We start from the raw sequence: 13,294 nt of genomic DNA on the forward strand, positions 1-13,294 counted from the left end.
TTGATAAAAACTATATTTTCTTAGTTCATATTTGTGTCTCTTGTAACACTAGACACAACAGGATACAAATACTGATGCAGATCCTCTTTGTGCTGTATGGAGTTTTCAGATTAAACCACAAGCAAGGCCGCACTTTCAAACCATCTGATATAAAAACCAGATTCTTTTTTGCCTTATTCCACATTTTTATCTCCCGTTCCTTGTCTTCCTGTCCTGCCGAGTGAAAGGAATGGTAAATCCTACAAGGATTTCCCAGCAGGGTAATGCGGAGCAGGTGAGGGCCTCTTTCCAAGGCAACATCTTGATCTAATCTGCGTATGCGGGGTTGCCCTGTCTCCTAAAGGAGCAACATCTTTTTATTTCTGCGAGTAAAACTGTCCTAACAGTTTTATAGATATGTCTTAATTGGAACTAGACAAACAAATATGGCCGTATAATAACTTGAGATGTTTCACTTTAAGAGACAATAAAAGCTGTTTCCTCTGCCGCTTTGATTTAGCTGTCACAGTCAAAGCCTCTGAGACCTACCAGTGAATTTAAGAGTAATACCACAAAGCCACATTTTTCATCTCAAACAGGCCCACCCATAGACGTTTGTCGGGTGGCATTTAAGAAAAATCCAATAACCCATGCCCCCCTCTCTCAAAGTCAAACTGTGTGTCATCGTTTGGCCAAATAAAGCCTGGCCTTCAGATTTCAATACAGTTTTTGGGGACAAGGACGACTGCCTGAGAGTATGATGAATGGCACTCAAAGCTGAGCATGAATGAAGCCATTATGTCTAATTGATTGAACCTTTCAGCCACCATGGTGATTGATTGCCAGGCTGCGTAATGGCTCCCTAACCGGCGTATACTGGGAATTTTGAGCAAATTACAGACAAAATGAGCTTCTGTGTGAGAAGGGGAGTGAGATCTTAGGTAAACAGCTCATCTAGTGAGGGACTGGTCGAGATAGAGAGCAATCGCATCAGGGTTTAACAACAGATAGACAGAAACAGGAGGAAACAGAGAGGAAAAAATGAGCACTCACCCCTCGACGGCTGCACTTTGCCGAACACTCGTGCACCCCGAAAACACTGACGTTCTGGCATTGACGGTTCAGACACATCTGCGGCACACAAAGAAATTAAAAGTTGATGGAGTGAGCTCAAAGAGCTAAGAGTAATATTTGAAACCCTTTCATGTTTTGAGGGGAAATGAGCTAAAAGATTCAGCTTTCTTTTTCCTTTTACTTTGCCCCAGAAAAAACACTCCAGCTATAAAACAGCACAAATGTTAACACCGGGGTTGTATTAAAACTAAACGTTATATGATGCAGGCAAGACTGTGGGCGCCTCAGAGGCTCCACACCCTGATACACCCCGACTGAAAGTGAAGATGAACTTGGCAGCGACCGGCACACACAGTGATGCCAGGGCTTTTGACAGATGAGGGCTGAGGCAGGATCCTCCTTCAGGGTGGAGGCTCACAGGGAAGTAAATTCAACTAAATGGATTAACTGTATCATTGGAGTGACCATTGAAGGAATTGATGACCTCTGAAAGATGCCAAACAGACTGAATAATGCTAAGTCAATTAAGTGTGTGGGGCCAAAATGACTGGAGGACACACCCTGGAGAACGTCTAAGTCAGAGCCTGTCACCTGATATCACTTTCCCACTCTTACTTCCAATTATGTTGGAAATGCAACGTAACTGTGTTTTTACTTAAATAATTAAACCTATGCTAGAAGTCTGACAGCTTGCTTAAAAAATGTTGACAAGGCTTTCATGAACTGATTTAATTTTGGGTTGCTGTAATAATTGTATGGAAGAAAAATGTAAGGTTGTCAATTTTTGCAATAACGAATGATAATCAAATCAAATCCAGATCGTCAAATCAACAGAATATCTGAAAACCTTCTACATGGTTCTTTCTTTCTTTCTTTCTTTCTTTTGAGTTTGAACTACCACCTTCGAGCTAAGCTTGCAGGTGTAACAAGTCAGACTGATGTCAGCTGGCAGCCACATCAAAAAAGCAGATAGAGTTTCAGTGTATGAATAGCCACAGACCTGTAGATTAAACTAAATCAAAGAAGTTAACTACAGTGCTCGCTAAATGGTCGTAACTGACTACAGGCCAGACAACACAATGGAAGGCATGGGTCTAATCTGGACATCTTCAGATTGGCATATGCAGACCAGCTATGAGCTTTATTGTCACAATCAAGCAAGAGTTTTATGCATACATGACCTGTATGAAACAGAGAAAGCCACTATACTGGAACTCCTGGAAAGTGCAAATGCTGTTGCATTAACTGGGATAACTGGACAGCACTTTGAAGCTGTTTCCTACCTCTAAGTCACAGTTTTAGACCACACTGGTGAAGCAGTGAAGCATTAATTTGACTATTCTAAAAGTCAAGATCATAAAGTATATTTCATTGCATATACTTGCATTAAGAAACTGGTAAGAATGGCTTTGCATTGTTAATATGGACCTAATAATGCAAAATAATAGAGTTTTAAAGATGCATTAAAAATGGAATTAATCGTAATTAAAGTATATTGATCATTTCATAGCCCCCATTAAAAATAAAATGTAGAAGAGAATCAATCATAATCAATTTAGACAAGTCCATTACAAGGTTCCACAATTCAAAACATATCATTTGTAAAGCTAGAAGAAAATGAAACATGTGATTAAGTTAAAAGTACATTTGTGTGTTCCATGTTTGTCTCTACCAGCTGTATTAAGATCCTCTCACCATTCCATCTCCACACTTGGTCCCCGTCAGCACCAGGCCGGGGTCGGGCATGTCATCGCCCAGGTAGACGTGTGTTCCTCTGCACAGAATCCTCCCTCCTTCCTGCAAAGGGATGTTTGTTTCTATGGAAACAGCGTTGGTACCAATTACTGGACGGTTAGCTCCTCCTTGGCACTGGATTTTACCACATTTAGCATCTCTGCAAACAGAAGCAAGCACAGCGAGAAGAACAATGTGATAATTGACTAACATGTCACTGTTTTCCCAAATGTGTAAATACACAATTATTTTTCTCTCAGTCTTGCTGTCCAATTAGGGAACGAGCCGAACAGGCAGCTTGTTTGTGCTGTTTTTCAGAGCGTCACCTGAGAGGTTCTGGAACTTTCCGTATTTCACAAACTGGCTCTGTAACATTCAGTTACGGCTACAACTAATTATAATTTATTTTGTTCAAACTGTTATTATTAAAGTGAGAACACTTTAGTCTTTCAAGTGTAAGACAATTAAGAAAAGGTTCTTTGTTTCAAAGGCCAGGGTTTAATTTCCGTAATTAAAGCCACTGTGAGGAGATTTAAACTGGTTGTGAAACACACTGACACTGAAGTGATGCCTCTATATAACCTCAAATGAGTCCATCTGCAACAAGACATATTATTTATGTATTGTTATAATTAATGTCTGTAACCATACCTCAGATGATTTACAGCACACTGAAAAAAACACCCTTTTTATATGTATGCAAATCACCATGAAATAACACAGGGAAAGTAGCAATTGCTGAAATATTGAAAGTTAAACCAGTTCCATCCTTTAATCACTAAACAACTACCTGATTCATAAATTGATTCAGCTTGAGTGATTCCTATCCATTACTGTCTCAAGCACTGATGTCCCAGCCCTAGTAAGCACAGTAACAATGTGGTTTTGGGAGATATTGTGTTTTATGCCTCATGAAATGAGAAGTGTAGTCCTAAGGACCATGAAAGGCTCTTTCTAAAGATCTAGAACCCTGTTCTGGATTATTTGCTGTCAGATCTCAAACGCTGTTAGAAGGCTAGTGTCCTCAGAGTGGAAGCAAATAGTGCTGAGTAACATGTAAAGGAAACAATATTTTACACCCTTTTTAGGAATCTATGGGAGTTTGAGGACAACTCACTATACTAATACTTGAATATTTCTTCATAAAATTGTCACCCTTTATTTGTCTTCTGGGGTCAAAAGTCTGCCTATAAATGTTATACTTGGATACTACTACTACTACTACTACTACTACTACTACTACTACTACTACTACTGCTGCCTGAGATCCTCCGGCAGGTCCCTCCTGGAACTTCCAAGGGCGAAGTTAAACACCATAGGGGACTGGGCCTTTGCAGTCAGGGCCCCGTCACTCTGGAATGACCTGCCGAAGGAGATCAGGCAAGCCACATCCTTGTTCTCTTTTAAATGTATTTTAAAAACACACTGTTTTTAATGTGCTTTTATTTCTTAACTCATCACTGACTTTTTACCTTCTGCATGGTTTTTATTATTGTCTTTTACTTAACTCATTTTAGCTCTCCTTTGTCTTTGTCATGTGCTTTTGTGTTTTATCTCGCTATGTCTTGCACTCTGTAGCGCACTTTGTAAACATGTTTTTTAAAAGGTGCTATATAAATAAAATGTATTATTATTATTATTGAATGTATTACTACTACAACTACTAATACTCATTAATACTTCTACTAATAATAATTGTTATCATTGTTATTAGTTGTTATTGTTACAACACTAATAATAATTATTATCTATTTATTCATTTATTTTAAGTTGTTTATATGTACAGCATTTTGTGTTGCAATACCATTGTATGAAAAGGGCTTTATAAATAAAGTCTGATAGATTGGTAAATTGATAATATCAGACCTTATTATAATAATAATATTTTTTATCATTATTATCATTATTATTATTATGAGTAGTAGTAGTAATATCAGAAATCATTATTATTATTATTATTATTATTATTATTATTGTTATTGTTATTATTATTGTTAATAGTAGTAGTAGTGGTAATATCAGAAATCATTATTATTATTTTTATAATTATTGTCATTATTACTATTATTGTTAGTAGTAGTAGTAGTGGTAGTGGTGGTAGTAGTTGTAGTAGTAGTAGTAGTAGTAATAATATCCACAATTATTTGTATTATTATTATTATTATTATTGTTCATAATTATTATTATTAATCATATTATTATGAGTCGTAGTAGTAGTAATAATAATAATATCAGATTTTCTTTTATTATTATTATTAATTTATGTATTTTCTGTATTGGGGGGATATGACATATTTATTTATTTAACCTTTATTTCACCAGTTAAGTCAATTGAGAACCAATTCTCATTTACAATAACGACCTGGGTATGTCTGTGTCTGAAAAAATGCATTGTACACACAACAATGTGAGCTTTGTATTTTGTTCTGTTTTGTTCTAACTATAATGAAATCATACAAATATTAAAAAAATAAAGTTCTACTAGAATAAGAGTGTTAGGCTGAGCTCAAACTGGTCATAAAGATTTTTTTCTTTACACAGAATAACTGCAGTGTGTGACCTTCACTGCATTCTACAACAGACATACAATTAACCGCTTTCATCAGTTTCCATGGGAACACTCGGCCTTACTGTGCGTCACATTTGGCGAAGGAGCCTTTGGAGTCCTTGCCGCAGTTGCCATAGGGGTCTCCTGCTGAGTTGACCCTTTCAAAGCAGATTCCTGGAGCCGGCTTTGCACCTACATTAACACAGTAAATCACATTACAGGGCTGGAGACCAACATTGGACCGTTCATGGATACTGTAAGCCAGTAGGGAGGGGTTCTCTTTCACGTACCTTGACCCCATAGTGTGATACATTGCTGCTCATGAGTTTGGCAGATGCCGTTGTAACAGTAGCCGTCTACGCTGTGGCAGGCATGGCCGTCATGTAGGTAGACGTTGGAGGGGCAGCTGGGGCTGGTACCGGTGCAGAATTCAGGTAGATCGCAGGAGTTACTGGATTCACGGCATGGAGTTCCTGCTGGCTTCAGCTACAACCAAATGTAGACAGCAAGAGGAAGTCAGTGAGATGAAGACCCATAGGAAATCTACAGCTATAGGCATTTTTCCACTGCAGGAAATTTACCCGGAACTAGGGACTTTACCTCTGAACTACGTGCGTTTCAATTGGAGGGACCAGGGTCTAAATTTAGTTCAGGGGTAGATATCTCCCCCCTGAAAAGCCCCTGCTTGGGGGGGCAGTACTTTTCAAAGGTCCTGGGACTTTCAGTTGAACGTTACAGTGTTTGTGGAGTTAACACAGTTGTTGAAACACAGAGGGAGTTCCTGGGAATGCAGACTAGTTTAGTTTTTTATTAAGACTTCAAAATTTTATTCAGTATCGTTTTTTTTCTCCATACATCACTGGCTTGATTTGCACAATCTACCCAGGACTTCGGCCCGCAGTCGAAACGCAGACAACAATGGGGGCACAGGAACCTTTTAGTTCCGGGGAAAGTAGTTCTGGGGGCTAAAAGACCCCGCAACACTTGGTTGAAATGCACCTTATGTTCCAATTGAAGGGTTTTTACTCAAGGAATGTGTAGTTTAGGAGGAACTCAGTATACATTAAAGTCCCAGGAACTTTATTTTACTCCCCAAAGCTGAAGGATTTCTGAAAGTACAAGAACTTTTGGGTCTAATTTGGGTCTAATTTCTTATTCTTTAAATCTTGGAGGAACTACACAACAGTGGGATGGAGGAACGTTTTAACCCCTTCAGAAGTAGCCTCCAGAACAAAAAAAATCTGAATGATTTTTAGTGGAAACGCAGCTTTAGCTAAACATCCTTTTATTTTTGGCTGAAAGGAGATTTGGAAAAATCAACATTTCCTTCACGATGCTGAATTTGGATGTGGGTCACTCAGAGGAGCAGGTCACAGAAAGTATCTTCATCTAAAAATAAATCAATCATAGCAGGCTAATCAGTATTTGTTATTGTACCTGACAATCTTGGCAGCATTGTCCGTGTGCACAAACAGCATCTCCCTTCAGGGTGCAGGTAGTTGCATTGCAGCAGGGATTCATACATTCCTTCAGATGGGAGAGAAAGGAAAAAAGAAGAAAGGCAGAGGAATGGATTGTAAGTGAGGGGGGGAACAAAGGTAAAAGAGAATTAACTCAGCACAAAGAGGTCATATTCCACCTCAGAGCAAGAGCTCTGGCTTTGTTATCAGAGGGGATGCAGCCTGAGCAGGACTGTGTTTGTAGCAGCTAAAGAAACCTGACAGAGGGAAGGAAGCAGCAGTTTCTGGTTCTCTAAAAACAATGTCTCCCTCGGACAAGTCTTACAGTTCAGTCAGACCCCTGGAACCATGAGTGAGGTGTAAAGTACACTATATAACTGGTATAAAAAATAATGACTAAACAAAATGTCTTTGAAATACAATAACAGACCCCAGAGTACTAGCAGCTTTTATGGGCAGGGGCGTGTTCAGACTTTAATGACTGGGGTGGCCGAATTGAGTCACTCACTTAAGCAGGGGTGGCATGGAGTATGTGTGCACACACACCAAGTGACAACCTCTGATGTTGAGAAATGAAGCCACCATGGAGGTACAATAATCTGCAGTTCCTAAAGTGTCCACTAGAAGCTAGCTTCAAAAGACAAAGAACATCCATTAACACACACAGTAACATGTTCATTTTAACATCAGAGTTATTGTTCACGGCCTGGCACTAACAATGTCTTTTTTGTGTGAACTGCTAATCTCATTATTCACACACACTCAAAATTATTATTATTTTTAGCTTAGCCTTTAGCTCTTGTTATTTTTAGACTGTGACCTCTGTATATGGGACTGCTAGGCCAACCATCGCCCTGTAACTCTTAGCAATCGTTTTTTTTTATGGCTTAAGGCTGATTTATATTTCTGCGTTGCCCCTACACAGCAGGGGCTGACGTGGACATGAGCACCACATACTTGTGCGTCAATGTGTCCGTGTCACGCATCAATTCTCCACTGAAACGCTTGAGGGCAGTGTGGTCTCTCTGACAGTCGGCTGCCTGCTTCCGGCCTCGCCACGGTCTCTGTTTACTTTTCCACAGCGATTCAGAGCGTGTTATGTTGATCTACAGCTGGTATGTTGCTGGTCCAATCACAGGGCTTGCGGTCTGCGTCGATTCTACACATAGTTACATTTTGGAGGAGCTACATCAGCTACATGCGTAGGCCTCTGCGTAGGTACAGGAGCTACATGGACCTCCAACGTAGGCTATGCCGTCGATGCAACACAGAAGTATAAATCAGCCTTAAGTGTTGTGCATACATTTACATAATGAAGGGCGTGGCTAACTTGATTGACAAGCAGGCGCATTGTTGCTCTCAACTAGGAGGCCTAAGGCCCACTTCAGTGCCTCACCTGTTTTCAGATTGATTGAAAGTTAGGTTGAGTCAGCATTTCTAATATGGCAGCTGCAATTGTTGGGATTTATACGCCTTGTCAGAAACAAAAGGTGATGTCACTGAGACTACGCCCATGTTTTATGCAATTAATGGCATGCAAACTCCAGAATAAATAGCATTTATTTACACTTTTTGTCACCACTTAAGAAATTCCCAAGAGAGTAGTAAAACATATGTCTTCTTAGCTTAACTCTGTAAGGTGTTTAAAAGAAGTTAAAGGTTCAAAGTCAGAATTTAAAGCACTAACAAAATACATTTCAACATTGAAATGCAAAGAAAGCAACAAGCAGCCTGTTGCAACTCAGCCCAAATAGTTTACTTCAACACAAGGCCAAAGACCAATCATAGTTTAGGATGTTTGGGTGGAACAAGAGGGGTCAAACAGAGTTCAAGAGGTGCACTGCAACCCCAGGCCAGTTCCCTGGACACACCCCTGCTGTTGGTTGTACTTAACTGTGGAATACTGCACAAAAAAATCTGGCAAAAACTGAACACACTAACATTTCCAACAAGTGAGGGCTTTAAAAACACTGCTTTTTAGCTTTTAGCATACTCTTCAATAATAGAAGGTGATGGGGGGTTGTCATGAATATTTATTTAAGAATTTATTTTTATTCATCCTAACAAAAGATATTAAAACATTCTTGAAAAGCCGTTTTGGCAGAGCAGAGAGAGAGACACTCAGTCCATGACATACCTTCCCTCTAACAGTTCCCATCTCACCATGAAGGCCAATCTGTTTCGTGTTAGCTTTTATCATGAACCGTGTCTCACACCAATCGACAACTCGCTGCCTTCTGATACAGAGTCAATCAAGGCTAGGCGAAGACGCGTGGAACGTCTGTTTGTGCATGTATGATCTCACACAGAGTCAGGCCGTCCGGAAACCTCCAAGGTCAGCTCCCTCTCCCTCTTGCCATTAAGTCGCGTTGCAAGAGACTCGACAACTGAGTGGAAGCGAGAGCTGGGAGGAGGTAGATGGATGGTGCTGGCAGGGGACACAGCTGACATGATGGGCCTACCAGAACTTGTTTCAGCCTGAAAACCATTAAGGGCCTTTCCCATGGTCCCCTGGGCCAGAGGGAAGGCGGAGGATTCACATTGAAAAGAAGTAGCCTGTGATTGTGAGGAATGGGACGCAGGCTTTTTAATGAGGCTTTTTAATGGTGGAGGAGAGGTGCCGTCTGAGCACTCTGATCTGGCCTGGGTTGGCATGAGGCCGCTGGGCTCTGATTAGAGCTTTATTATCAGAGCTGCTGGCTCTTGCCTGCAGGGCTTAGGATGGTCCTTTGTTTCTAAGGACAAGGCCACTTTCAGCCTGACCCTGGATGAAGCCTGAACCGCTCATAAAAATCCTCGCTGATCATTAAGGTGTAGATGAATCGTGAAAGACAACAAGGCATTCTTTCATGTAGGCTGTTATGCAAGTCAAAAGATCCCACCAGATCACGAGAAGTCTCTTCTATACTTCCTGTTCCCGTCAGCCTGTCTTAGCTCATTGTCAGTTGCATCATGGATGACTGTTTTATCATCCTTTGGTCGCAGCTGTTAACACAGTGTGACACCATCACACATGTGTGCACCATTGCAGACAGATTTAAATTATTCAACAGTCGACAGGACTGAAGCTGTCAGTGACGCTTCCTCCCAGAGAACTGTATCACAATCAAACACCTCTTCAGTGCACAGAAAGAATAAATCCACGCTCACAATTTTAAGCTCATTTTCTCGAGACAGTGTTTGCGTTATGAGAGCGCTGCGTGCAGGCTTTTGAAAGTGGGTAGAAGTGTTTGTTTTCACTGTAGGAAGTGTGGGTTTGTGCCATGCGTCTGTCAGAAACCCCCCCACTAGCATTTCTGCTTATTTCATTCCTCAAATGTGGGGAACATAATTAACAATGATTTATGGGAAAGAGAAATGGAAGAGATTTTTGTGATTTCATAAGGGGAATAAAAGAAGAGAATTCTTCAGACAAAAACATTCTGTTGGCTATAATTTGAAGCGCTCTCACCTCAAGCTCCCCACAGTCACACTCCTCTCCCTCCTCCACGTAGCCGTTGCCACATTTCTGTCCACCGTAGAGCACTTTGACCTCGGGCATGTTGAACAGACACATCCCGACGCCTTTTTCAAAACTGGCTGTCAGGTCCTTCTTGCTGCAGCTACTGAACACAGTTGGGAAAGGATACCTGCGTGAGGAAAAAAATATTTGTGAGTGACAAGAGGAGACAGATGGAAAAAAGGACGATCAAGACCCCCATCTCCTGCAAGGGGTCCTCTTAGGTCTGATTTAATCAGTGCTAATTGCTGCTAATCACAAAATCAATTAACCACAAGAGCCTCTCCAGAGCTCCATCAGCATGCAAACAGCACTGATACTTCCCTCCATATAGAGAGGGAGATCTGATAAGGCATATTTTATGAGACAGGGGATCATAAAACTTAAACTAAAAAGTGCTTCCTTCGCAAGAATTGCAACACCCATAAATTTGGGAGAATCAGGGATGGCGTGTTTTTAATATTGTTTTTGGAGCGGACAGAGGGGGTGGTCTACTCCATGGGGAAAGCACACCGCCCAGGGCTCTGTCTGCCAAGAGCTTTGTTACAGACCTCATGTGGCTTTATTGAGCTTTTCTGTGATAATATAGTGCGTGCGATGACAGTGTGTGTATCTGTGAGGAGTGTGCTTGAATATGTGCAGATTTTATCTTGTGTTCTCAATGTGGCTCTTGATAATAAAGCACCATATGAGATTTTTTAATACCTCCACCCACACCATAAAATTCAGCCTAACAAGGCCAGAGCGGGTGAGACTGTACGTAATATTCACACTAAATCTGGGCTCGTTTTCAGTGCACATGGATGAGTGGAGGCATGAGACAACATGAGGTCAACTTGGATCCTCAAATGTTTCTTTTAACATGCACAACCCACCCAACAGCTGGCCTGCGCCATGTGGACGCAGGGTACTCGTAAAGCATTATTATTAGGCATTCGTTTCGATGATTTTATGATGTAAAAGTGTCACTTTTAGAGTTGTGACCAATTCTAAGAAGCAAGGAAAGTCCAGAATAAACCAAACACATGCCTTATGTTCAGTTTATAATGTATTTTTTTCCAACCCAGATTCAAAGAAAGTTGGAAAAGTGTGGTTGAAAACAGATTTTTATGGATTTTCCTCTTTGCATGGTACAGTTTTAACCTATATTTGTGGATGCAGCAGTGAGATAATTTCTTTTGAAGTGATTTTGATCCCATGCTGTGACTTCCAATACAGAGTCATGTCTGTTTTTAACGCATTTACGGCCTTCCCCATTCATTTTGGCCTTGCCCCTTTTGAACAGATATTTCTGCTGATTATCTTAAAGTGTTAATGACACTATATCCTCCAGATGATGAAATCCCAACTTTTCACGATTTCCCGCTGAGGAACATGATTTTGTAATCGTCAAACGATTTTCTCACACAGTCTCCCACAGAGTGGTGGACCTCTTTCCATCTTTACTTGTGAGAGACTCAGCTTCTCAGCACTTTTTATGCCTGATCATGTTACTAACCTGTCGTAAATCAGCAAATAAGTTGAAGATGTTCTGCCAGCTTCTTTTTGGAGTATACACAACCTTTTCAGTGTTTTGTTCTCCCTGTCCCAACTTTTTATGAACTTTGCTACTACATTTAAAGCTGGGCTTGGTAGTCAGATTTAGTTCCCCTTTTTGTTATACTGGTAAAAATGATCTTTATCTCCTGATGGCAGTCAATACATAATGTGTTCCTAAAAAAGAATGAAAAAAAGCCGCTATCTACAGCCGGAGTAAACCTGGGAAAACACCAACCAATCACCACCATTAGGGTCCAATTTATGAAACCAATCAAATCCCGTTCTGCTCGCCTTCTGCGCGTACATTTCCCTGGCATGCACTCCCCGTCTCCTGCCTCTGCTTCCCCTGACTCTATCTACTGCTCCTCTCGCTCGACCTCGGGCCTGTCCCCTCTGACCCGATGAGGTACTTTGCTCAGGACTGTAGTCCGGATCAGAGTCTAAAAAGCTCTCACCCCGGGGGCTCTGACAAGCAAAAGAATTAATGACATTTAGTAAGTCCTACAGGAAAATGTATGTATTGTAGCGTCAGTCCGGACGCTGTAGGGATGACGAGCCGATTCGTGAACATGTTGATCTTTACTAACCGGTCACTGTTGGCCGTGATCACACCAACCAACAAAACAACAATCAATGTTTGAATGAATGAAGAACTTCTCCTGCCTTTCTCTCCTCTCTCCAGCTCGCACACTCTACACCTCTCCTGATGCCTTCACTGACTGTCAACACTGTAGGAATTAAGAACATCTACACTGAACATGTTAAACAAACAGTAGAGCTGTTACAGTATTAAATGTGTTATAACTTTTCTCCTGATATCATGTCACCGGTACAACTGGATAATGCTAGCATGACAGTTGTGAGTACTAACAGCAGCCATGTTTGTTTGTGTTTTTAACTTTTACTAATAATGTTTTGGTGAGGACCGGTTTTGAATCAGTCACCGTCATATAATCGTCAATCAGCGGCGCTCATGCATGTGAGTGGGGGCGTCATTTTGGAGGAGCTCCGAGGGGAGGGGGGGAGGGGTTAGACAGAGTCCTGAGGAAATGCTTCATTCAAATTCATGCTAGTTTTCCGTGACTACCAACCCTAGCTTTAAAATGAGCATAGTATACACGAGTATATATGTTTAGTGAGGCAATATTTGAGAACCAACATTTGGTGATTTGTTGTCTTTATCTATTTTCAATTAAATGCAGGCTGATTTGCAAACCATGACATTCTGTTTTTATTAACATTTCAAACACTGTCCCAACATTTTTAGAATTGGGGTTGTGAATGACAGCAAGGGAAATTGGCTAGATATCGTATGAGGCGTTTGCGGCCATGAAAATGACAGTTCTGAAAGGACTGTAAACACGTCTGGTTGCAGCAGAATTGGTTATAATACCAACTATTTCAATAAGTTGACGTCGAGGGGAGGTTTTGCATTCAACATATGCACAGAATACACACTGT

The 13,294-nt window shown here is 40.9% G+C and overlaps 1 protein-coding gene across 2 annotated transcripts in view; it reads right to left on the reverse strand.

Annotated features, from left to right (window-relative positions):
• The window catches only part of LOC117829572 (disintegrin and metalloproteinase domain-containing protein 12-like), a 127,966-nt gene that overhangs the window by 11,760 nt on the left and 102,912 nt on the right, over positions 1-13,294 (reverse strand). For both annotated transcript variants that reach the window (XM_034707135.1, XM_034707136.1), the window contains exons 12-17: positions 10,247-10,424; positions 6,773-6,862; positions 5,626-5,821; positions 5,419-5,527; positions 2,749-2,947; positions 1,033-1,110 (exon numbers count right to left, since the gene is read on the reverse strand). In XM_034707135.1, coding sequence (XP_034563026.1) covers positions 1,033-1,110; positions 2,749-2,947; positions 5,419-5,527; positions 5,626-5,821; positions 6,773-6,862; positions 10,247-10,424 — 850 coding nt within the window. The remainder of the gene's footprint in view (positions 1-1,032; positions 1,111-2,748; positions 2,948-5,418; positions 5,528-5,625; positions 5,822-6,772; positions 6,863-10,246; positions 10,425-13,294) is intronic.

Source organism: Notolabrus celidotus, chromosome 18 (genome assembly GCF_009762535.1).
Source record: "Notolabrus celidotus isolate fNotCel1 chromosome 18, fNotCel1.pri, whole genome shotgun sequence".
NCBI classification, from domain to species: Eukaryota; Metazoa; Chordata; class Actinopteri; order Labriformes; family Labridae; genus Notolabrus; species Notolabrus celidotus.